Source organism: Ursus arctos, unplaced genomic scaffold (assembly GCF_023065955.2).
Source record: "Ursus arctos isolate Adak ecotype North America unplaced genomic scaffold, UrsArc2.0 scaffold_6, whole genome shotgun sequence".
Lineage (NCBI taxonomy): Eukaryota > Metazoa > Chordata > Mammalia > Carnivora > Ursidae > Ursus > Ursus arctos.
The window spans coordinates 43,925,248-43,952,347 of record NW_026623078.1 but is presented as its reverse complement, the minus strand read 5'-3'; the positions used below and the strand labels follow the sequence as shown (position 1 = coordinate 43,952,347).

Here is a 27,100-nt window from a genome sequence, read left to right as displayed (position 1 = left end):
CTAACAGGAAGAGAAACTTTGGAGAATGAAGATCTTTGACATTTTCTTATTTTTCTACCTCTACTTAAAATAAAGATTTTGCTAAAATTTGATTTTTTTCTAGTAACTTATTTTGATGACTCAGTATTGTAGAGTTATCTCATTACTCTTCATTGTGTCATAGGGCTAGAGAACTAATCTTTCTGACTTCTTGCAGAGTTACCTTGATAGAATTTGCAGATGTTTAAGGAATGGGGTACAACTTGCTACTACAGTGATTGATAGAGCAGAGATGTTCATTTTTCAGGATAGATGTCTTCAGAGAAACCTACCTTAATGAATTATCATGGTTCAGAGTATGTCCTGCTGTTTGCAAACTGATTTTTGTAAGTGTAAGAGATTATCTTAAGGATAGATTGTATTGACCAAATTTGTGAAACTGATTTATAAAATCAGAAAACCCATTATTTTGTCATGAGAAATCTTACTGTCTTGTGCTGGATATTTTCTTATTGATTCTATTAGTTTATTATATGCACTAGGGAGATTTATGGGAAGCTAAATTGTAATCAGTATACTTCTTGGTGAGCATGGAATCAGAAGAGGAGTTAGTTAAAAAAAATCATGACAAAATAGTTATATGTGAATATATTTTGAAATATTTTTTTTGCTTATTTTTAATAAGCATTCTTATAAGATTGCTTATCCTTTAGGCCAGAAATATGTCTTGACTAATACTTTAATTGTTTAGGAAAATAGTTTTGGATGGTAAAAAAAAAGCGTTATATAAAATTTTTAAGCCATAGTTAAAAAGTATATTTTATTTTCTTTCAATAGTGTAAGACGAATGGAATGCAAGCCTTTTCTCAAGGTCATAATGAACAACAGCAACATCAGTCTTCAGTTAAAAAAGGTAAATTTTTACCATAATTCCTAAATTTCGTAAGGAAGTCTTAGCATTCCTGTTAGTAGTTGCTTAGTTGAAAACCTTATGTACATAAGAAATTTTATTATATTCTTTTGGTTGATTTCAGTCTGTATTAGAAATGCTGTAGGTTTGACTGCTTTACAGGAGAGACCATAATAACAAGGCTTAAACAAGATAGAAGCTTATTTCTGTATTTTCTATAATAGTTCATAATTGAGCTGGTGTATTCATTCTGCTCTGGTGAAGTGTTACTGGACTCAATCTCATCGTTTTGCCATCTTTAATGTATGGCTCTGTCTCATTGCCCAAGGTGAATGCCTTTTCTCCAGCCACCATATTCCCTGTCTAGCCATCAGGAAAGAGGTAAGGGGAGAGGTAGTTCTCCTTAGAAGTATGACAGTATGACCCATAAGTAGCATCTATCACTTCACTTACTATCTCATTGGCCAGAACTTAGTCATGGTATACAAAGCAGACAGGAAAATGTAATCTTTAGCTGTGTAACCTGCTAATTCTGTTGCTGAAGCAGAAGGGAAGAACTGCTCTTGGGGATAACCAGCAGTCTCTTCCACTAGCTATTTTTTAATAAAATAAAAATTATTAATTTAGTTCCCAAATTTTGGTCAGTTTATATAATTTAATAGTTATGAAAATACTAGCTTTTTCTTCTAGTATTTAACTCTGTATTTCTAAATAAAATGTTTAAATTGTTTCCAATATTTTTATTTTTTTGATATTAACAGCCTATTTTGGAAAATGAGAATTTGTCTTCCACATCAGTTCCCTCACTTCTTCATCCTTTTATCTTCCCTCCTTACCATATATTTATTTCAAAAGTTTCAGTTTTAACTGAATTACCACTTTTTATATAAATACAGTTGCTAGCCAAGAGGTGCATAGCTATTTCATACACATCATTTTCCTTGGAGCTAATGTTTGTGTTGTTTTTCTATGCAACTGCTGTTAACTTTTCCCCTTAAATGCCCCAAGAACTCTGTCACACTCTCCTATAATATTTTTCTTATGTACAAATATATCAGTTGGTACTTTTTTCCCCCTGAGGAGACTTTTCTTTCAGAATCCTCCATTATCCTGTTCCAGTATGGACTGTTTACTCTTCAGTACTGTTGTCCTGGAGTACTTTTACTATTATCTTGGGATACCCTATTACAATTCTTTGGTTTCTTTCTTTTAATTTTTTTAAAATAAATTTAATTTTATTATTTTATGTTATTTTATTTTAGAGAGAGAGAGAGAGAGGATGTGAGCTGGGGGGAGGAGCAGAAGGGGAGGGAGAAAGAAACTCCAGCAGACTCTGTGCTGAGTGCGGAGCCCAACGTGGGACTTAATCTCACAACCCTGAGATCATGACCTGAGTTGAAATCAAGAGTCAGACACTCAACTAACTGAGCCACCCAGGCACCTCTTTTTTCTAGTTTTTAAATTGAAGTATAATTCACCATTTAAACCATTTTAAAATGTATAATTCGGTGGCTTTTAGTACAATATTGTGCAAAAGTCACCACTATCTAGTTCCAGAACATTTTTATAATCCCAAAGGGAACCTCATACCCCTTGAGTAGTCATTTTCCATTCTCCCCTTTGCTCAGCCACTGACAAACTCTAATCTATTTTTTGTCTTAATGAATAGTACTTATTCTGGACATCTCCTCTAATGGAATTATATTATATGTGACCTTTTCTGTCTGGCTTCTTTTATTTACCATAAGATTTTCAAGGTTCATCCCTGTATGTATGCATGTATCAGCATTTCATCCTTCATTCTTTTTGTGGCTAAATGATATTTTCTTGTACTGACATGTCGCATTTTGTTTATCTTTCAGTTGATGGACATTTGAGTTGTAAACTTTTTGGCTATTATGAATAATGTTGCTATGAATATTTGTGGACAGGTGTTTGAACACCTGTTTTCATTTCTCCTGGATATAAACATGGGAGTGGACTTGCCAGGTCATGTGGTAATTCTATGTTTAATTTTTTGAGGAACTGCCAAACTGTTTTCCACAGTGGCTACACCATTTTATGTTCCCAGTAGCAATGTGTGAGTGTTGCAATTTTTTGATGTCCTTGTTAGGATCTTTTTAAATTTTTTTTATTTTTTAAATTTTAAAAAAGATTTTATTTACTTATTTTGAGAGAGAGAGCAAGTGAGAGAGAGAGCATGAGCATGGGGAGGTGTGGAGGGAGAAAGAGAAACAGACTCACTACCGAGCAGGGAGTCCAGTGCTTGATCCTGAGACCAGGGATCATGACCTGAGCCAAAGGCAGACACTTAACTGACTGGGCCACACAAGTGCCCCATGGGTCTTTTTTATTATAGTCATTCCAGTGGGTGTGAAGTGGTGTCTTATTGTGATTTTGATTTACATTTCTCTAATAGACTAATGATTTTGAGTATCTTTTCATGTGCTTATTGGCCATTTGTATTTTTTCTTTGGAGAAAGGTCTATATCCAAATCCCTTGACCATATTTTAATTGCATTATTTTCTTTTTGTGGTTGAATTATGAGTTTTGGATACTAGACTTTCATCTATTTTCTCTCTGCCACTCCCCTTCTCCCGCCCACATGCTCACTTCCTTTCTTCCCCTCCATACACACACACGCACACACACACACGCGCACACACACACACACGTATGTGTGTATAAGGTATTTGAGATATATCTGTTAGACCTTTATCAGTTATATGATACTAGGCTCTTATCAGATATATACTTCCCAGATATATAATTTACACATGTTTCTCCTATACTAGAATTTCTTTTCATTCTCTTGATAGTGTTCTTATCTGTACAAATTTTTTAAAAAAGTTGATGAAGTCTAGTTTCTTTTTTCTTTTGTTGCTCATGGTTTTGATGTCATATCTAAGAAATCATTGCCAAATCTCAAGTCATGGAGATTTACCCCTATGAGTTTTATAGTTTTAGCTCTTACATTTAGGTCTTTTTTCCATTTTTAATTAGTTTTTATATATAGTGTTAAGAATAAGCCCAAATTCAATTTCTTTTTTTCTTTTTGGCTTGGATATCCAGTTGTCTCATCACCTTTGTTAAAGAGACTATTTTTTTCTCCATTGGATGATCTTGGCACCTTTGTTGAACATCATTTGAGCATAGGAGTATGTGTTTATTCCTCCACTTTCAGTTTTGTTTCCTTGTTCTATATGTTTATCCTATACCAGTACCATACAGTTTTGATTACTATAGCTTTATAGTAAGTTTTGAAATTGGGAAGTGTGAGTCTTCAACTTTGTTCTTTTTCAAGGTTACTTTGGTTATTTGGGGTTTCTTGCAGTTCCATTTGATTTTTAGGATCAGCTTTGCCATTTCTGCAAAAAAGGCTCCTTTTCTTTCAAAAGGAATTTTGATAGGGATGATAGTGAACTTGTAGATCACTTTGTGGGATTATAACAATATTAAATTTTCCAATCCATGAACATGGGGTATATTTCCATTTATTTCAGTCTTTATTTTATCAGTGTCTTGGTTTTCAGTGTATAAGTCTTATACCTCTTCAGTTAAATTTACTCCTGATTATTCTTTGTCATGCTAATGGAACTGTTTTCTTAATTTCCTTTTTGGACTGTTCATTGATAGTGTAGAAAATACAACTGATTTTGTGTGGGGATATTACTCTGAGCTTACAGAAATAAAAAGGATTATAAGAAAATACTACGAACAGTTAAGTGTATGCCAACAAAGTAGATAACCTAGGTGCAATAGAAAAATTACTAAAGGCATGGAAATTAATTGCACTACTGGGTATTTACCCCAAAGATACAGACGTAGTGAAAAGAAGGGCCATATGCACCCCAATGTTCATAGCAGCATTGTCCACAATAGCTAAACTGTGGAAGGAGCTGAGATGCCCTTCAACAGATGAATGGATAAAGAAGATGTGGTCCATATATACAATGGAATATTACTCAGCCATCAGAAAGAATGATTACCCAACATTTGCAGCAACATGGACGGGACTGGAGGAGATTATGCTAAGTGAAATAAGTCAAGCAGAGAAAGACGATTATCATATGGTTTCGCTCATTTGTGGAACATAAGAAATCACAGGGAGATCAGTAGGAGAAGGAAGGGAAGAGTGAAGGGGGAGGTAAATAGAAGGAGGAGATGAACCACGAGAGATTATGGACTCCGTGAAATAAACTGAGGGTTTTAGAGGGGAGGGGTGGGGGGATGGGCTAGCCCGGTGAAGGGTAATAAGGAGAGCACGTATTGCATGGAGCACCGGGTGTTATACACAAACAATGAATCATGGAACACTACATCAAAAACTAATGATGTCATGTATGGTGAATAACATATCATAATAAAAATTAAAAACAAACAAACATACAAATTACCAAAACTTCCTTAAGATGAAATAGAATATCTAAATAAACATGTAGCAAGTAAGGAGATTGAATTTGTAATAAAAAATCTAACAAAGAAAAGTCCAGGACTTGATGTCTCCACTGGTGAATTCTACCAAACATTTAAAGAAGAATTAGCACCACTTTCTCAAACTCTTCCAAAAATATTGAAGAGGAACACTTCTCAGCTATCCTGTTAGGCCAATATTACTCTGATACCAAAGCCAGACAAAGACATCATGTGAAAAGAAAACTAATGATCAGTAATCCTTAGAATATAGGTACAGAAATACCAGCAGACCAAACCTAGCAGCAGAGTAAAAATATATATCATGGCCATGTGGGATTAATCCTGAGAATGCAAGGGTGGTTCAACATGTGAAAATCAGTTTGTATAATACACCACATTAACAGAATGCAAGGACAAAAAAATACATCACCATCTCAATTGTTGCAGAAAAAGCATTTTACAAAATCCAACACCCTTTCTTAATAAACACTCATCAAGCAAGAAATAAAGGGGAATTTCTTCAACATAATAAAGGGTACGATATAGGAGAAGCCCATAGCTAATATCATAGTGGTGAAAGCCTTCAAGTTTTCCCCAGTAAGATCAAGAGCAAGTCAAGGATACCTACTTTCACCACTTTCATTCAACATTATACTGGAAGTACTAGCCAGAGCAATTAGTCAAGAAATAAAAGACATTCAAATTGGAAAGGACGAAGTAAAGTTATCTTTATTGACAGATGACACAGTCTTATACATAGAAAATCCTAAAGTGTAGTACATGTAAAAAAGTAGTAGAGCTAATAAATGAATTCAGCAAAGCTGCAGGATACAAAATCATTGTTATTCATGATTTTAGTAATTTGAGTCTTTCTTCTAGTTAATCTTTGTCAATTTTGATCCTTTCAAATAATCAACTTTTGCTTTGTTGATTTATTGTTTTTCTATCTCTATTTCATTTATCTTTACTCTCATCTTTATTATTTCATTCATTCTGCTAGTTTTTGATTTAGTCTGCTCTTCTTTTTCTAGTTCCCTAATGTTTGATATTAGGTATTGATTTGAGCTATTCCTTTTTAATATAGGCATTTGTAGTTATTTTGCTCTGAGCACTGCTTTTTCTGTATCTCTTAAATTTTGGTATGTTGTGTCTTTGTTTTCTTTTGTCTCAAAGTATTTCTCAGTCCTCTTATTCTTTGAACCATTGGTTTAAGAGTATGTTTTTAACTTTCATGTATTTGTGAATTTTCTAGTTTTACTTCTGTTATGGATTTCTACTTTCGTTGCATTATAGTCAGGATGTTTTGTATGATACCATTATTTTTAAAATTTTTTTAGACTTATTCTGTGTAGCCTAACATGGTGCATCCTGGAGAAAGTTTCGTGTGTACTTCAGAAGAATGTACATTCTGGTATTTTTGAGTGAAGTGTTCTGTATTTGTTTGTTAGGTTTAGTTGGCTTATAATGTTGTTTGTGCTCTCTGTTTATTTCCTTGTTGATCATCTGTGTAGTTTTTTTGTTCATTATTGAAAGTGGGATCCTTGGAATCTCCAGCTGTTATTTTTAAATTCTGTGTGTGCCTCTGATTCTGTCAGTTTTCCCTTCTGTTGTTAGGTAAAATATGTTCCTAATTGTTATCATTTTAATGAGTTGACCCTTTTATCATTGTATAATATTCTCCTTTATTTCTTGTAACAATTTTTGCCTTAAAGACTGTTTTGTCTATTATTAGTATGCCCTCTCCAGCTCTCTTTTGGTTATTGTCTGCATCAAACATCTTTTTCATTCATTCACTTTTAACTTATTTTTGTGATTGGATCTAAAGTGAGTATCTTCAGACAGCATATAATTGGATCATATTTTAATCCATTCTGCCAATCCCTGCCTTTTAATTGGAGTGTTTATGACTGATACTTAATTGTAATTACTAATAAGGAAAGACTAACACCAGCCATTTTGCTATTTGTCTTCTATAAGTCATATCTTTTTTTTCATTTCCTCCTTAATAGTTTCTTTTGTGTTTAATAGATTCTACTGTATCATTTTTATTTCCTTTTCATATCCCTTATTATGTATCTTGAAGTTATTTTCCTAGTAGTTGCACTAGGGAATTACTTAATTTACAACAATCTAGTATGAATTAATATCAATTTAGTTTCAATATTATACAAAACTCTCGCCTGTATAGTTTCATCCCACGTTACAATGCCATTGTCACAAATTCCATCTTCAAATGTGTAATCAATCTATTAACCTGGATTTATAATTCTGCAATTTTATGTATTTGTCTTTTAAGTCATATAGAAAGAAAGGGGAGTTACATCCAAAAATTCATTGATACTAGTTTTTAACTTGCCAATGTAGTTAGGTTTACTGGTGTTTACTTCTCAATGTGGATTCCAGTTACTTTGTACTTTCTTATTTCAGCTTAAAGGATTTCTTTTAGCATTTTTTCTAAGGCAAGTTTACAAGCAATGAACTGTCAGTTTTTGTTTATCTGAATGTCTCAATTTCTTTTTCATTTCTGAAGGTAGTGTTGCTGGATATAGATTTTTTTGTTGAGTTTTTTACTTTCAGTACTTTATCTTCTCTACTGCCTTCTGGCTTACATGGTTCCTGATGAGAAATCAGCATTTTATCCAATTGAGAACCCTTTGTAAGTGACAAATTGCTACTCTCGCTGACCTCAGGATTGTCTTGCTTATAAGCTTATAATGCATCTCAGCGTGAAACCTCTTTGCGTGTATTCAATTTGTAGTTGAACTTCTTGGTTGTGTCGGATTATGCATTTCATCAGATTTGGGGAGTTTTCTGCTATTATTTCTTTAAATATTTTTTTGTCCTTTCTCTCTCCCCTCTCCTCCTGTGACTCCCATTATGCATTTGTTGGTATTTTTGCTGTGCTCCCACAAATATTGTAGGTTCTGTTCATTCTTCTTCATTTTTTTTTCTTTCTACTCCTCAGACTGGATAATGTCAATTGACTTTAAATTTGCTGATTCTTTCTCCTGCCTTCTCATATCTGCTATTGAACCATTCTAGTGAAGTTTTCACTTTGGTTATTGTACTTTTTTTCCCTCAGAATTTGTTTGGTTCCTTCTTATAATTTTTATTTTTTTATCGATATTTTCTATTTGGCAAGACACTTTCTTATGGTTTCCTTTAGTTCTTTGAGCGTAGTTTAAATAGTTTATTTAAAGTCTTTCTCTAGTAAATCCAATATCTCTGCATTCTCAGAGAAATTTTCTATTAATGTCTTTTTTTTCCTATATATGGGCCACACTTTCTTCATTCTTCGCATGTATTGTATTTTGTTGTTGTTTTTGAAAACTGAGTATTTTGAATATAATGTATTAACTCTGGAAATCAGATTTTCTCCCTTTTTAAGGGTTTTTCGCTGCTGTTTGTTGTAATTTTTGTTGTTTGTCTAGTGACTTTTGTGAACTAATGTTGTAAAGTCTATGTTTGTTACATGTGGCCACTCAAGTCTCTGTTGTGATATCTTCATGGTCAGCTGATAATTTGGCAGAGAATTCCTTCAATACCTAGAACCAAAAAACAGAAAAGGAAGAAAAAACCTCTCTCAATCTTTGTATATGGCTTCTATATGTGTGTTGAATGTGCCTTTTGTAAGTACTCGATCAGGCAGTTTACAACTCTTCCTTTGACTTTACTTCTTGCTTCTGAAAAACTTGAAGGTCAGACAGAAGGGACAGCTTAGGACCTTCTCAAGTCTTTGAGCATGAGCCTAGCCTTTACATTGCATGTAGCCTTCTAGATTCCTAGGAACATCTGTCTTTCTGTGCCCTTAATTCCCAAAGCATCTTTTTCCCTAATCTTTATTCCTAAGCTTTTTAGGTTTTCCTGTTGTTTGCTTTAATTGTTATCCCTTCTCCCAGGTGGAAATGGCTGATATATTTCCCTATAAATGTTTTGACAAATGGATTCAGATAGCAACCTCAGGCCCAGGAGAGTTCTTAGGTGAGATAAAAGCAAATCACCTTTAGCCACCAGAGAGGTCAAAATGAAAACCACGGTTTTCTGAGAATATGATTTGCACTGTTCTCTCCAGTACTGGGAACCTGTACCAGGAATGAGAGCAGTTGTTTTCAAGGCCGTTGCCAATCTGGGTTGGGGGAGATCTTCTCAGGCAAGTTAAAATGCCACAAAACTCTTTAGCGAATTTAGCTATTCTTTTCTTTACTAAGCATTCCCCTGGTTTTGTAAACGTTTAATTCCAGAATTCAGAAAAAGTTGGTTCTGGAAATTTTTGACAATTTGTTGCTTTGGTGGAGGGATAGAATTTTAAGGTTTCTTTCTTGGTTACTTTTGCTGACTTACTCTTTTGTTTCTTGACCCTATGTTTTCGTCTTTTTTGATTTACCTCCTTATTTTGCTCAGTGCATTTTCCAGGAGCTTCAAAAAAAAAAAAAAAGGTATTGGTTTGTGTATTCTTTGAATTCGTGTATTTGAAAATGTACTAATTACATGCTTGATTGATAGTTTGGTTAGAGAGAAAATTCCAGGTAGAATGAACCTCTAAAGCCAGACACAAAAGGTTGGATATTGTATGATTTCATTTATATAAAATATCTAGAAAAGGCAAATCCTTAGAAAGAAATGTTTGCTTTGATGGGATTGAGAATGGAGAGTGACTACAAATGGGAGTGAAGTGTCAGATGGTAGTTGATATAAATATTCTAAAAATAGATTGTGGCAGTGATTTCCCAGCTCTGTAAATATACTAACAATCATTCATTTGCACACTCAAAAGGAATGAATTTTATAGTATGTGAATTATACTTCAGTAAAGCTTTGGAGAAGGAGAAAAGGAGAATTTGCAGATTTCTGTTTAGTAGTATTGTCAAAACTTGCCAAGTAAAACCTTCCTGAGGGCAGGGAGTGAGTCTTCAACCTCAGGAGGCTATACTTTGGGAACTCACATTCATGCAGAACTAGCTGAGTTTTCATTGTATAGATTAAATATAAAATTTGATTAACAAAATTCCAGGTTGAAAGTTATTTTCATTCTAAAATTTTAAGGCATTTTGCTTCATTTTCCAGCAGGCTGTATTAATTGGCTTTTAATTCTGCAGTGACATTCAGGTCCCCAGTACTTATAAATGGCCTTGTTTTCTGTTTTTGCTTTTTTTTTTTTTTTTTTTTTTTTTTTTTTTTTGCTTTGGAAGTGTTTTGGATTGTGTGTTTATCTTTGCTCTTCTAAATTTCCTAATGTACCTCTGTGTGGGTTTTCTTTCCCCTCAATTTTTTTTTTTTTTTTTCTGGACAGTTGGTGCACTTTGGTTTTCTGATGTGGAATTTTGTGGATATTTTTTTGATGATTTTTCTCATCTCCATTTTCTCTATTTTCTTCCTGAAATGCCTATTATAGTCAGATGTTAGTGATATTAGTCTACTCGATTCTCTAATTTTCTCATATTTTCTTTCTTCTCATTCTTTTGGTTTTACTTCCTAATAGCGTCCCCAAGTTTCTTTATCTGACAGCATAGTCCAGAGAACACCTTGGAACTGAGTATTAGCCATTGGTACTTTTAAAAAGCACAAGGCATTCCCATCACTGGAAAATTCTCATTCAGCTTTTATATGTGGCACTACAGCAGCAACAACTGCCCAGTCTCTCTCTTTCCCTCTCTTTTTCATTCTCTAAGTTCAGAATCCTTAGCCCCCAGTGTCTATTCCTTTTTAAAAGATCTTTATTGGGGGGCGCCTGGGTGGCACAGCGGTTAAGCATCTGCCTTCGGCTCAGGGCGTGATCCCGGCGTTGTGGGATCGAGCCCCACATCAGGCTCCTCTGCTATGAGCCTGCTTCTTCCTCTCCCACTCCCCCTGCTTGTGTTCCCTCTCTCGCTGGCTGTCTCTATCTCTGTCAAATAAATAATTAAATAAAATCTTTAAAAAAAAAAAAAGATCTTTATTGGGGTACCTACCTGGGTGGCACAGTTGGTTAAGCATCTGACTCTTAGTTTCAGCTTCGGTCATAATCTCAGAGTCATGAGATCCAGCCCCATGTCAGCTCCCTGCTCAGCGTGGAGCCTGCTTAAGATTCTCTCTCCTCTGTCTCTGCTCCTCCCCCCACTAAAATAAATAAATCTATAGCAATTCCAAGAGATCCTGATTTCCAATGTACTATTAACCCAGAATTTTCATGACTGGTTTTCTACCAAAGAGAAATGAAAAAAAAAATGTGTCCACAAAAAACTTAGAGTATATCCATTTTATCCAAGTTGTCAAATGTTGGCTTGAAGTTATTCATAGTATCTCTTATTTTCTATTTAACACCTGTACAGTCTGTGGTCAACCCCCCTTTTTAAAAAAAATTATGCATTTATTTTAGAGAGGGAGAAAGGGGCGGGTGCGAAAAAAAGGGCAGAGGGAGAGGGGAGAGAGAATCTTAAGCAGAGCCTGATATGGGGCTTGATCTCATCACCCTGAGATTATGACATGAGCCAAAACCAAGAGCAGGACACTTAACTGACTGTGCCACCCAGGCGCCCCTGGACAACCCATTTTTGAACCTTGGTATTTGTTTTTTGTGTTCTTTTCTGCATCAATTAATCTAGCTTAAGATTCATCAAATTCAGTTTTCTTTTTCAAAGAACCAGCTTTTGGCATTTTAATTTTACATATTGTTTTCTATTTTGGTGATATCTATTTATAAATTTCTTATACTTAAGGTTTAGTTCTTCTTTTTCTAGCATTTTAAAATGGATTGTTAGGTAATTTTTTGTAGATATTTTAAGAATTTATAAATTTCTATTGGAGCACCTTTTTAGATATACTCCACAAATTTTGATGTTATAGTGTCATTCAATTTAAAACATTTTTAATTTCCTCATTATTTTATCTTTGACTTGTGAATTATTTTAAAGTATGTTATTTAATTTCTAAGATACTTGAAGTTTTTATGGATTTCTTATAGATTTCTTTATTTTGTTTTCAGAGAATATAGTCTGTATGATTTCAAGTCTCTGAAATTTATTTTTTAGCATTGTTTTATTGAAGTACAATTGACATATACATTATATTAGTTTCAGGTGTACAACATAATGATTCAAAATTTGTATATATTGGGAAATGACCATCTCAGTAAGTCTGCTTAACATCTGTCACCGTATATAGTTCCATTTTTTTTTCTTGTGTTGTACTCTCTTGGCAACTTTCATATGTGTGGCACAATATTATTAACTATAGTCACCATGGTGCATATTATCCCTATGACCTATTTATTTTATAACTGGAAATCTGTACCTTTTGACTCCCTTTCCCCACGTTGCACATGTTCCACCCCCTGACTCTGGCAACCTCCAATCTGTTCTTAGTTTTTTTAAAAATACCACATGTAAATGTGGGGTTGTGCCGTATTTGTCTTTCTCCATTTGACTTATTTCACTTCACTTAATACTCTCTAAGTACATCCATGTTGTCACAAATGGCAAGATTTCATTATTTTTTATGGTTGAGTAATATTCCGTGTGTGTGTGTGTGTGTGTGTGTGTGTGTGTGTGTACACACATTTTCTTTATCCATTCCCAAATCAGTAAACAGGTGGCTTCCATATCTTGGCTATTGTAAATAATGCTGCAGTGAACGTGGGGCTATATAGATATTTTTGAATTAGTGTTTTTTTCTTTGGGTAAATACCCAGAGGTGGAATAGCTGGATTTATTTCTATTTTTAATTTTTTGAAGAATCTTCAATACTGTGTTTGTTGTGGCTGTTACTAGTTTACATTCTCACAAATTGCGTGAGTTTCCTTTTCTCCATATCCTTGTCAATGTTTATTTTTTGTCTTTTTGATAGACTAGCTATTTCGACTGGTGTGAAGTGATAGCTGATTGTGGTTTTGATTTATATTTCTCTGATGCTTAAATGTTGAGCATATTTTCGTGTGTCCTTTTGCCATCTGCATCTTCTTTGGAAAAATGTCTATTCAGGTTCTCTGCCCATTTTTAATTGGATTTATTTTGGTGTTGAGTTGTAGAGTTCTTTATATATTTTAGATATTAATCCCTTATCAGTTGTATCATTTGCAAATATCTTCTCCTATTCAGTAGGTTGTCTTTAAATTTTGTTGGTTTTTTTGCCTTGCAAAAAGCCTTTAATTTGATGGTAGTCCCAATTGTTTATTTTTGCTTTTGTTTCCCTTGCCTAATGAGACAGATCTAAAAAAATATTGCTAAGACTGAGGTCTAAGAGATTACTACCTTCTATTTTATTTTAGGAGTTTTATAGTTTTAAGTCTTACTTTTAGCTCTCTCTCCATTTTGAGTTTGTTTTTGTGTATGGTATAAGAAAGCAGTCAAGTTTCATTCCTTTGATTGCCATCCGGTTTTCCCAACACCATATTGAAGAGACTTTTTTTTTAAAAAAAGATTTTATCACAAATAATGAATCATGGAACACTACATCAAAAACTAAGGATATACTGTATGGTGACTAACATAATAAAAAATTATTTTAAAAAAAGTTTAGAACTTTTAAGAAATGTGTTTGGTTTGTCTAGGTAATCAAATTTATTGCATACATTGTTAATATTATTCTCTTATGTTAACTCTCTGTGTTCTGATATTAAGATGTGTTATCTTTCCCTTTTTTACCTACTCAATGTAATAAATCCTTGCCCAGGAAACAAATAAAACTAAACAAACAAAAAAAGATTTTATTTACTTATTTAAGAGAGAGAGTGTGCTGGAGCATGCGCGTGGTGGGGGGGGCGTGGCAGAGGGAGAGGGAGAAAGAGATGCCCTGCTGAGTGGGGAGCCTGACATGGGACTCAATCCTGAGCAAAAGGCGGAGCTTAACTGACTGAACGACCCAGGCCCCCCTTGAAGAAACTCTCTTCCCCGTTGTGTATTCTTGACTCTTTATCATAGATTAATTGACCATATAAGTGGATTTGTTTCTGTGCTCCCTATTCTGTTCCATTTGATCTGTAGGTCTTTTTTGGAGCAGGTGCCATAATGTTTTCATTACTATAGCTTTGTGTAGTTTGAAATTGGAGTGTGATACCTCTAGTTTTGTTCTTTCTCAAGATATATTTGACTCCTCATCGTCTTTTTTGGTTCCACACATTTTAGGATTTTTTTGTTCTAGTTCTGTGAAAAATGCCATTAGTATTTTAGTAGAGATTACATTAAATCTGTAAATTGCTTTGGGTAATATGAACATTTTAACAATATCAATTCTTCCAGTCCATGAGCATGGAATATCTTTCTGTTTATTTGTGTCATCTTCAGTTTCTTTCATCAATGTGCTATAGTTTTTAGAATATAGTTTTTTTTTTTTATACCTCCTTGGTTAAATTTATTCCTATTTTATTTTTCTAGTGCAGTTGTAAATGGGATTGTTTTCTTAATTTCTCTTCTTGATAATTTGTAATTAGTGTATAGAAACATAATAGATTTCTGTATTTTAATTGTATTCTGCATCTTACTGAATTCACTTATTCTGATAGTTTTTTTATGGAGTCTTTAGGGTTTTCCATATAAAGTATCATGTCATCTGCAAATAGTGACAGCTTTAGATCTTTCTTACCAATTCGGATGCCTTGTATTTCTTGTCTGATTATTGTGGCTATGACTTCCAGTACTGGGCTGAATAAAAGTGGCAAGAGTGGACATCCTTGTCTTGTTCCTGATCTTAGAGAAAAAGCTTTCAATTTTCACCATTGGGTATGATTTTAACTGTGCGTTCATCCTACTTGTGTTTTATTATGTTGAGGAATGTTTTCTCTGTACCCACTGTGATCTTTTTAATGTGCTGTTGAATTTTGTTTGCTAATATTTTGTTGAGGATTTTTGCATGTGTTAATCAAGGCCTGAATATTTTTGTGGCATCCTTTGAGAAAAGGATGTATCGGGGTAACGCTGGTCTCATAAGTTTAGAAGAGTTTGGAAGAGTTTCAGGATTGGTATCAATTCTTCTTTGAAGTTTGGTAGAATTCGTCTGGTCCTGGATTTTTGTTTATTGGGAAGTTTTTGATTACTGATAAAATCTCCTTAGTAATAATTTGTTCAGATTTTCTCTTTGATAGCTTCTATATTTCTAGGAATTTATCCATTTCTTACTGGTTGTCAAATTTGATGGATAATTGTTCATAGAAGTCTCTTTGTATATGACTTTTTGTATGTGTGGTATTATTTGTAATGTCTCCTTGTTTGTGATTTTGACTTTTTTTCCCCCAAGACCCTTAAATTTAGAAACTTGTTTTATAGCCCAGCACATGGTCTATCTTGGTGACTCTACCATGTCTACTTGAAAATAATTTGTATTTTGCAGTTGTTGATGTAGTTTCTATATCTGTTAGTTAAATCAAGGTGGTTGATATTGTGCAGATCTAAGTATTTTCTGATTTTTTGTCTATTTCTATAAAGTGCTGAGGTGATTGTTTTATATTACTTGATATTTTTGTGCAATTGTCTATTTCTTTTATTTCTGTCATTTCCTCTCTATGTATTTTGAAACTTTGTCATTTGGCACATCATTAATGATCTCTTTAGCTGATATTAAGATAGCCACTCCTGCCTTCTTATTCGTACTCTTTGCATGCTATATATTTCTATATCCATTTACTTTCAACCTGTGTATTTCTTGCAGGCAGCATGTTTTCTTTTTTTAATCCACTGTGTCAGTTTATGGCCTTTAATCACAGCGTTTAACCTAAGAGTTAGCAAACTATGTCCTTTAGTTCAAATCTCTGTTTTGGAAATTAAAATTTATTGGAACACAGTCACATGCTTTATTATCTATAGCTGCATTTGCACTGTAAGGCTGAGTAGTTGTGACAGACTTTATGTCCCAAAACTCTCAGATATTTACTATTAGGCCTTTTACCAAAGAAAAAAAAAACTTATTGACCCCTTGTTTAGACCATTAACAAGTAAGGTGATGTAGTTGGATTTAGGCCTTTTATTATTTATTTCCTGTTTGTCCTGTTTTTTTTCCTTTTTCTGCCTTCTTTTGGATATTTTTGAATTTTTGTTGGTATTTGATTATATCTATTGGATTTTTTAGCTATATTTTCTTGTATTTTTGTCTAGGGATTATAATATCTAACTCAGTGTACTTGTTACCATTATACTACTTCATGCAAAATGGTGATGGTAAAACCTTGCAACCATTTCTAAGTTTCTTCCCTCCACACCATTGCACTGACCTTTTTGCTGTTACTGTATTATCATATCTCCACTAGACAGTGTCATAAGTTTTGCTTTCAACATTCACACACATAAAATTTAGAAGGAAAAAAAAGGAGCCCATTATATTTATCCAGCTATTTACCTTTTTTCTTTTATTCTTCATTTCTAAGTATTAGTTTCTGTATAGTATTGTTGCCTTTCAACTGGAGAAACTTCCATTAGCATTTCTTGTGGATTAACTAATTCTGCTAGTTACAAATTCTTTTAGTTTTTTTTCTTTTCTGAAAATGTCTTTTAACCTCACGATTCAGTCTCACACAACTACCCTCTACTTCAGATGAGAGTTGCAAGTTGTAGGTCCCCAGAGTACTCAAAACTTCTGTCCAACTTGGCTATAAATTAGAGGTTAAGTCTCCCTTCTTGGATTTGATCATTTGCTAAAATGGCTCACAGAACTTAGGGAAAACTAACACTTAACCAGTTTATTATATAATAAAAGATATGATAAAGGATACAGGTGAAGAGCCAAATGAAGAGATACACAGGGCGAAGTCTAGAAGGGTCCCAAGTGCAGGAGCTTCTATCCCTGTGGAGTTGGGGTGTGCCACCCTCCTGGTACATGGATGTGTTCATCAACCCAGAAGCTCTCCAAACCCCATACTTCGGGGATTTTTATGGAGGCATCATCTTGTGGCATGATCAATCATTAACTCAATCTCCAACCCTTTCCCTTCTAGGAAGAGGTGGGGGTGGGGATGAAAGTCTCAAGCTTCTAATCATGGCTTGATCTTTCTGTTGACCAGCCTCTGTCCAGAAGCCCACCAAGTCACCTCATTAGAACAAAGGCATTTCTGTCACCCAGGAAAGTCCAAGGGATTTAAAAAGCTGTATGTCAGGAAGTAGGATCAAAACCCAAATACTAAAACAAAAGATAGTCTTAGTACTCATCATTTAACATAAATGCAAGGGTTTTAGGAGCTTTGTGTAAGGAACCAGGGATGGAGACCGGGAGATATTTTTTTTTCTTTTTCACATTACGGAATTCCAGCTTGTTAGTTCTTTTCTTCTAGCACTTTAAAGATATTGCTCTGCTGTTTCTGGCTCAGCAAGGGATCATTTATGGTGATAGTTTCTGATAAGAAATATGCAGATATTTGAAGCATTGTTTTTATTCTCTTTTAAAGATGGGGACCCTATCTTGGATCTTTTTCACCATTACTTAGCACATCTCTGATGTGTAGATGTACAATAAATTTTTCTTGATTTTGATTGTATAAACAGGCTTATTAGGGTTCTATTTTGGCAGGATTGGAATTGCCCAACATGTATTACTGCCGTTATTGCCAGATATGAATAACCAGATGAAAGAAGCCATGCATTACTCATTTTCTGAGATGTTTCTCTCTTACCCATTTTTCCTTGGTTACTTGGCTTCCTTTCCTCCTAAAAGGAAAAAAAAAAAAGAGGCAGTAGATACCACAATTTTTTGCTTCTCTTCTCTTTTACATAAAAACTACTCCTCATTTTATAAAATAATGGACTATTAAGGGACATTCAGAAAACAATGAACCAAAAAATGTTCTAGGAGAGTTCTTTATTTTACATTACATTTCATGTTTAATATCTATAGAGAGAATTAAATACAGCAGAGATTTCCTGTTGAAGCTCTCAAGTGTTTCCATCTGCAGAAAAAAACCAGACTTTCTGCCTGATCATCCCATTGTACTTAAAAAACCAGTAAGTAGTTTTCTAATTTTGTATTAATTCTAAAATATTCATCTTTAGTATTTTTACTGGATTCTCTCCCTAGATGTTTAATCTTATTGTGGAATATAATTCAGAAAAGTACATAAATCTAAATGTATAATATAACCAATTACTGTAAGTAATTACCACTCCAGTCAAGAAATAAAATGGAATTATATTTTAAGAAATATTTTTTCCATTGAAAGATAAAGAGGCTAAAAGTTCTATTGTTTTTCAGTCAGGTTCTGTAATCCATCTGCAGTTGATTTTACTGTATGATGTAAGGCAGGGGTCAAGTTTTTTTTTTTTTTTTTTTTCTACATGGATATGCAGTCATCCTAACAATATTTACTGAAAGGATAGTCCTCTGCCACCTTTGTCGAAATATATGTGTGGTCTGTTTCTGGGCCCTTTACTCTTCTCAATTCATCTTTTTATACAGTAAAACAAGTCACCCCACTTACTCTTCAGTGTGTTTTTGCTGTTCTTAGTGCTTTATATTTGTGTCACTGCATCAAATTTTATCAGAATAAATACAATAAATACACATATCTTTTAGCATACTGATTGGAAATGACAGGAGTTTTGGTATCAGGCTTGGGTTCAAATTGTGTACTAGTATACCGTTCAAATTTAAGTCACGTAACCTTGAACCTCAGTTTTGTGATTGCAGATGAGATTATAGATGCATAATAGAAATGTATAATTAGTGTATAGAATTTATAGATGGATAATGTATAATGTATAGAAAAACTTGGATAGTACTTAGCTCTCATTATGCACTTAGTAAATTGTCTTTATTTCCATTTTGACTAGAATTTGACATTAGAATTTTCAAACTTTTTTATATGGGTAAATGTATTCTATTGAGATGAACTCAGAATATAGGTATGCTGAGAATGGCTCAAATGCGAGACATAACATACCTCCTGCGCTCTCCATTTTTGGGATTTTTAACCCTTTGGAATACAAAGCCTCTTTTTCTCTTAAACTCCCTAACTTGTAGAACTCTAGTCAGTTTTTCAAAATTTAAGCTTCTTTCATAATACCTTGCACAAGAGGAATGTTTTACCATGAAAAAATGTTCTTAATGATGTTCAAATTATCCCACCTCTCAGAAAAGATCTTAGGAGTATGTATGAATAAATCTAAACTTGAGTGCTATATAAAAATGGTCACTTTTTCATTTGCAGACTTATTTCATCTCTAATATTTTATTTTGTAAATAAAATTTTGACATACATATTTTGAACAAGCCAGGTATCACAAAAACAACGGGTTTGGAATACAATCTAGTAGATTTAAAAATGAATTACATATTTTTCTGAACATAGAACTGTTTTTGACAGATTCCAGTTACTTTAATACTTTCTATAGTAACATGCATTTAAGATCTGTAAACACATAATAGGATCACAGTATTTGGTTTGATAAACTAAGTAGTAAAAACTGTATTCATTCAATCTAATTGATAAATTAACTTTTTCTTCTATGTTACAGGAAAACCACCAAAGTTTTAAGTAGCCTTTTAAGAACAGATGAATTTGAAGATAAAGAATTATTCGTTTTCTATTTTGGACACCTGCAAATGAAGTGGATCTAGTAACAATAACTGTAATGGACTGTGACAATTCAGTTTATTTTTAATTTTGATGGTTGGGTATTTGGTTTCTCCTAAAATGAGAAAGATATTTTAAACTATAAAGAATTTTCTAATCAGTTTCAGCTTTGCAGGGAGTTTCCTGCATAAATTGGGAAGTAACACTGGAAAGTAAGAATTTGGTTAGTAAAGTGGGAAGGCTGTATTTATAATTTGCATGCTACTTGCAATTTTTTGTTTTTCATCTCTTGTAATAATGGAATGGAAATGTAAGCTGTAAAGATTCTCAAATATAAAGTATTTGCTATGATGTATATATGGTATATAATTTCTTGTTGCTTTTAAAGTTGGCTTTTGTTCTGTTTTCCACTGATTTCATACCAGCACTTTGAAAGGATCTTCACAATCTCTCCAGAGGCTTAAAATGACCCAGGATGTTCAATGCAGAGTTCTCAATGACAGGAAGGAGAATATTTTAATAGGCATTTCTTTGGTCTCTAGGTTTTTGATAAAACTGTTTAAAATTCATAATTACTAGCAGAGATTGACAATTTGGAAACAATGAAACTCAAGGTAAAAAATAGCTGCTACTTGTTTTGTTGTCTCTAATCAGACTCCATGAACAGAAGAAGTTGGGCAATTGCAAAATAAAACTGATATTTTTATTTCCAAAAGAGGAAAAATTTAGGCATTTGCAAATAATTGAGGTACATTAAGTTTCAATTCTGTAATTTCTTATGACAGGAACATGTATGGATGAAGAATTTGGGGGCTAAACTTTTAGCTCCTAGAAATTTTATATAATAAATCTCCTGCATTTTGTCACTCTGGATGTTACTATTGAAAAAAAAAGTTTCTTCCAGCATAGTGTCAAAAAAAATTGCTGATATAAAGGTAAGTGTAAACTCTCCCTGCTTCTCTTAGATCCCCAGGTCTACTGGCAAGGCATTCAAGACCATCATTTGGCAGAAAGTTTATCGTAAACTGAATTCTGAACTCCTAAAACCAGTACCTTTTTCTTCACTGGTCTTTGGGCTTGTTACCTGGATTCAAGCTTTAGTCCGTGGTAGGCTTCCCATCTTGGTCTTTTAGTACACTACTTTTCATTACACTTTGTTCCCCGGAAAAAAAATACATTAAAACCACAAATTTATAGGGTACTTAAAAATGATACATTTAAACCTAGGGCCCAGATTTTTCATTTATTTTTTTTTCTTATAGGTTCCAGTGTGTATATATGTATATATATATATACACACACACAACAATTTGTGTGTAATCTGTATAAGAGCTGGGGTCAGTAGTACCATAATTAAATTACCATAAAGGCTTTTTTGACTCTAGTTAAAAAAACGATGACAGAACCTATTCCCGTTTGGAATCTAAAGAGCCCTTCCACTCAGCACTGTTACTGAGGGCAGAAACCTTTTTAAAGCCACACCACCATTGTACTTTGGAAACTGCCTCACACTTAAAAGACTTAGGTACTTTCTGAATCTAATACTGAAATATGTTTTGATTGGCTATGATTTGTATTTTTGAAACCATTCATAACCAACCTTTTCAAGAAGAGTTTTATGTCAAAAGTCACTGTATATAATCAGAGAGACTGCAAAGTGTTTTATTAGCTGTTTGCCTTTGTACATATGTATAACTTGTTTGAATAATCATTGTACATCTACATTAATGTTCTCTACTTTGTATATAAATTAAAAGAGTTGAGCCAGGTGTTGTTTCATAGTGTTTGTCAACTTTAGAAATGACCAGAGACATACACACACACACACACACACGTGTGTGCATATGTCAAAATTTACTGCCCTTGTCTCATAGAAGCTATGAAAAAAATTTTTCTTTAGATGGATGAGGACTGAGGTGTATACAAAGGTATACCTTTGATAGAAGCTAATATTCCATAAATTCATTTGAGAAAATATTTTAGGTCAAATTTTATATTTAAAAATATAATTTAGCTCAACCTTCTGAGTTTTCCAGCAGTAATAAATAAATAAATAAATAAATAACCTTACAGTTTTTCCTTGAAGACCTGTGGTTTCAAAGGAATTTAGACTATCGAATAACATGGTAACAAACTTCATATGCACTGGATTTTTATTAGCAGCATTTATCAGAAGAGATTTTATTAAAAATATATGAGCTTGTGTAGTAAATTTATTAGGTACACAGAACAAACCAACTGTTCTGGTGAAACTAGAATTGTTGTCATTCTAGTGTTGAAATTGGAAACGGTTTTCTGTGTAGTACCTTCCTTATTTTATTACTTCCTTAAAGTTTTGTGCTTGTTTTATATTTGTTTACTTAGGTTAAAATTTCATTATTTAAATATTTTGAAACTATTATTTAGATGCAAATGTCTATTTTTCATAAGAAAATTAGTCCTCTGGATCATATGACAAAAATTTGAATCCAGATTTTGTCAAAATTCTATTTTCTTGATTTATTGAACTTACATACAAGGGAATTATGATGCTAATAAATGATGTAATGGTGTTACAGTACTAAATGGTACTCTAACTATCACAGAATTGTTCTCTCGTGAAAAACCAGTTTATAACCTGATAGGTATATAGTGTCTATAGATTACAGTCAAGACTGTTGTATGCTCATGTATTACTATTAACAGTTTTTTAGCTTAAAGAAGAGAAAGGTATTTTCTCACAGTTCTAGAGACTTGAAGTCCAAGGTCAAGGTGCTAGGAAGATTGATTTCTTCTGAGGCCTCTCCTGGCTTGCTTTGGGCACCTCCTTACTGTGTCCTTATGTGGCCTTTTCTCTGTGCACCTGCTGTCGCTCTCTGCGCATAAGGACACCATTTTGGGTCACATATTAGCTTTCAGTAAAGTGGATGCTCAAAAGATCATGAGTTGGGAATGGAGTGAGCACTACCAAGAATAAACTTCATTCACAGAAAATCAGTTACTTAAAAATGACAAAACACTGACTTAACCTTGATAGTTTATGACAAATCTACAAAAGCTATCCTATGAAGGGATACTCTAAAAGTTCCCACTTCAATTATTTTTTATCATTTCTTTTTCACGATTTTTTTCCTTTATGTGTATACTTTTTTCACATATTAGGATTTTGCCACTAAAGTGTTTTAGGTTACAATGTAGCAAAACAGCAAATATTGAGAATAGTGAAATTCAAAAATTTAGCTAAACTTCACATGAAAGATATAGAAGACATTTTAGAAGAGTGCACACCTTAAATATATTAAAGTATAGATTAGATTAGTAACTGCAGAGAATTTTCTAGTTCACATTTTAGATAAGAATACTTGTTTTGCACTTGGAACCGTAAAGAAAATGTCTAGAACATCTAGTTGTTCAGGATCCACCAAGAAGCTGAAAAGAGAAAAACAACTTATTAAATGAAAATAATTGCCAGGGCTAAGTTAGTTCAAGGTGTAATCATTCTTATAGTATAAAAGACTATTTTCTCCCACCTCTAGTCTGCATAATTGCCTTTCAAGTCAGTCACTATTTCCTATTTGAACCAAGACTGAACTCTTCCTGTGCCAGATCTTTTGGCACTTGGTCATAGTCTATTTTTTGTTTGTTTGTATATATGAATGGAGCTTATCTTGGCAATAAGATTATAAATTCTCTAAAGATGAAATCATGTTGTTTTAATCTATCCAGTACTGGCAGCAGTTTGAGAACGTAAGATACTTTTACATAACAATTTCAGAAAGACTGGATATAAGCAAGTGGATGTGTTTTAAATATTTTTTAGTATATCTATATTGTAAAGTTGAAAATGTTTTCCCCAGTGATTATAAATATCCCAAAGACAAATCTATGGCAAAGAAGTTAAGACTGGTGGAATGCTGTGAGAAACAGACAATAGGATTGAAATTTGTTTGCAAAGCTATTTAAGAGACATACTGGTTGGCAATAGGATCTTAGTTTCTTGTGCATCTTCTTTTCTCATAGCCACAGGCCTTTCTCATTTACCAAGGGATATTCTGCTCCACAGACCGAATTCTTCATATTTTGGTCTGGGTGTTTTATGATGGCTAGTGGGCCTGTTCAGCTGTACTCCAGTATGCCTCATTTGAATGATTTTGATATTTGAGAGTCCACAGGAATATACTTCTTAAGCTGTTTCTTAGGTAAGCCACTTAGAAATTAATAAAAAGGAGGTTTTATCAAAAATCATAATTTGTGAGTTAAATTAAAAATACAAACCTACCCATCTCTAATAGGTGTTTTTTCAGAATTTTATTTTAGGTCTAAATATGTATAGCTGAAATGCTTTTAATTCTTATTTTTAGCCTTCATATAACAAAGAAAATTCATAAGACTGGTTGCTAAAAATATTAGAAGTCATATGGACTTTAAAACTATAAATAATAAATTAATTCCAGCTATTTGTCCAAGGAGGTGTGTCTGCTGTTGCAATTTATAAAACTTTCATGTTAAAAAAAAAAAAAAGGATAGGATACCCAAGTAGATGTTAAAAATCGAGGGAGGTTTAAAAAATTGTGTTAGAAATCAAACCTGTCTTTTCTTTTTGTTCTTCCAAATTTCAGTGGTCACTGTTGAAATTAGATGTGGTATGAAAATTAATGCAAAATAGGGTAGCAAAAAAGGCATTAAACTGCATTGAATTTGGGTTCTGAGAATAAGAACTGATCCAGTATTATTTGAGCCCAACTTTTCTCTCTAAATTAGGGAATGCTCTGAGAGAGAAAGAGTAATAGAAAAATTTCAGCCATATTCATGGCTTTCTTATTTGAGGATTAAATCTGAAATATACAGCAAGGGAAATTCTACAAATCCACAAACCTGTGTTTAAGATCTAGAGTAAGTATATACCTAAAGCTCAGGCAGAGATGGTAGGTCGGCTGACTGGAAAGCATTCATACCTGATCTCCCCCATCTCCTCGCCTACCTTCAATTCCAGAATTTACCTTTTCACTTTTCATTTATTCCCCAATCCATCAAAATCTGCCCTAATTTTTAAATTCCTACCACTGTATTAAAACTGTTCTCTTAAACAGTGACCTCTTGTCAAATCCAGTTTTCAGTCCCATTCTCTTCAGTCCCACCCCACTACACAGGCCCCTGACAAGCACTGTGCCTTGCACCGTATTTCTCTTTCAGTTTCCTTGCTACTCGACTACTCTGATTGTCCACCTCTGAGTGGTTCCCCTCCATCTCTTTATTAAAGAAGGCTGTTCCCTCCCTTTTAAATAAAGGCATTTTCCTAGGCTTTTGTCAGATATTTTGTTCTTACCTATACCCTTTCTCACTAAACCCAGGCTTCAAATATTGTCTTGCCGTGGTTAACTCCTGAAAACTATATTGGCAAGGGAACTCTCTGGGTAGCTCCTGGTTCAGGTGCCTTTTTCCTGGCCTAGATTATTGCCCTACCTGACCAATCTCTTACCTCTCTATGATAACCATGTTTCTCCCTTCTGCCAGTTACTACTGATTAGAGCATTCACTACCCCTCTCAAAAATCTTTAATGACTCCATACTACTAAGTTCAAACTCATTGTATTTTCGACCTCATTTCCTTGCTCTCTTCTCTCTCTACATGTACCATAGATAACCCCTATTCCTTAGTCTTACCCTTGCACCAATTGGCCAAGAACATTTAACATTTCTTACATTTGTTCATGTTTACAATTTACTTCTAGCAAAGTATTTTTATTTGTCCAACTTACCTTTTAAGTTCCAGCTCCAGAGTCATCTCTTTTTAAAAAGAAGCAATCCCTTCTCTAAATCCACATGCATATTATGACCAGCAGTAACTGCTATGTGATACCCTAAGCTTGTTTTGTTCTGCAAGCGTTTGGCTTTCCTACTGAACAGAAAGCATTTTATGGGAAGGGACTGAATTTTTACTTTGCACTCTCTAGCTCCCGACATAATGTTTATTCAAAATTGGAACTCAGTCAGCACTAGTAAGGCTAAGCACCCCAGTATGCCCAGTACCTAGAACATAAAACACTCAGTAAATATATTTAATTGGTGACTGGAAGGGTAGATGAACAAATGAATTTTGGTTCTCAATTATCTTAAGCCTTGGTTAAGCCAGACTTCTTAGACAATTTCATTTCAAATTTCTCTTTCAGTTCTGCTTTCCCCCAATTACAAATATTTTAAAAGCTATTAAAAATATTTCCAGCATAATTCTAAAATCTGCAGTTTATGGGTCACACATTTCAAATTTATTCAATACACCTAATTATAATATGGTAAAGCATTTGAATAATTTTTTTAGAAATATCATGATTTGACTTCAAGTTTGTTAGATTAATGAATGTGACCAGAAAATGACTAATATTAGGTTTAATATAGTCAGGAATACAAATAGAATCAACTAAGGAGTAAAGACAATAGAATATATAGATCTCTTATTAACTCCCCCCACTTTTAGATTTTAAGATCTAATAAAGAGAGCACCACTGATCACATTTGGGGTAAGAAAATACTATCTTTTAAAAAGCAAAGGACAATACAAAAGCACATAGAAGCACTGTGAAACCAGGATAATTACCAGGAACTAGCATAGTAGATGTGAGTTCTGGAGTTTCCAAGAAATCCACGTTGCTTCTTTGGAATGTCTTGCTATAATTCGTCTGAAGGTGGCTGTATAAATTAATTATAGGTTAAGGCTGTGCACTTTTATTACAATCTTCCTGAGTAGAGTGCAACAGAGTTTGAATTCAGTCAAGATGGCAAAGTTTTGGATGATTTGGATTAAGTGTCTGAATATAGACTTCTTTTTATGGTTATTTAGCCTTAAAAAAAAAAGACTCAAGTAATTTAACAATTGTCATCAGAAAAAAATTTTAAAGACTTTTGAAAACAGCAGAACATTAATTCCTTGTGGAAAATAAAACAAAAGGAGAAAGACTTTAATTGCAGAAAGAAGTTTAAACAGAAGAAAGAATATATTGGCTGTCAGGATGATTAAAAATATAGGATAGCTAAGAAGAGAGACTATAGATTTTCTCTCCCTAGAGAAAAAAAGAAAGAAAAATCATCTAACGTGTAGGCATGGAGTACAGAATTGAGTAAGTTGCCTTTAAAGCTCCCTTCTGTGCTTGAAATTCTATTGGCGTCATTATTATGGTTTTAAAGTAGTCACAAAAATAAAACTTTTAGGTGAAATATGTATAGCTAAATTTCCAGGTATTCTATTAATTTCATTACCATATTTAAAATCCTAAATATGGACTTACTGGAGGGCTATATTCTCTGCCATTTAAACCCAACTAGAACTGTATAATTTCAGCAAAAATTTTCTTCA

At 33.5% G+C, this 27,100-nt stretch overlaps 2 protein-coding genes across 2 annotated transcripts in view; one reads left to right on the top strand and one right to left on the bottom strand.

Moving 5' to 3' along the window:
* The window catches only part of CUNH8orf88 (chromosome unknown C8orf88 homolog), a 43,912-nt gene extending 23,787 nt beyond the window's left edge, over positions 1-20,125 (top strand). The window contains exons 4-6 of the mRNA XM_026495774.4: positions 817-892; positions 18,096-18,202; positions 19,712-20,125. Of these exons, the coding sequence (XP_026351559.1) occupies positions 817-892; positions 18,096-18,202; positions 19,712-19,735 (207 nt within the window). The 3' untranslated portion in view covers positions 19,736-20,125. The remainder of the gene's footprint in view (positions 1-816; positions 893-18,095; positions 18,203-19,711) is intronic.
* NECAB1 (N-terminal EF-hand calcium binding protein 1) overlaps positions 19,406-27,100 on the bottom strand; it is a 182,570-nt gene continuing 174,875 nt past the window's right edge. The window contains exons 12-13 of the mRNA XM_026495772.4: positions 26,345-26,436; positions 19,406-23,178 (exon numbers count right to left, since the gene is read on the bottom strand). Coding sequence (XP_026351557.1) covers positions 23,153-23,178; positions 26,345-26,436 — 118 coding nt within the window. The 3' untranslated portion in view covers positions 19,406-23,152. The remainder of the gene's footprint in view (positions 23,179-26,344; positions 26,437-27,100) is intronic.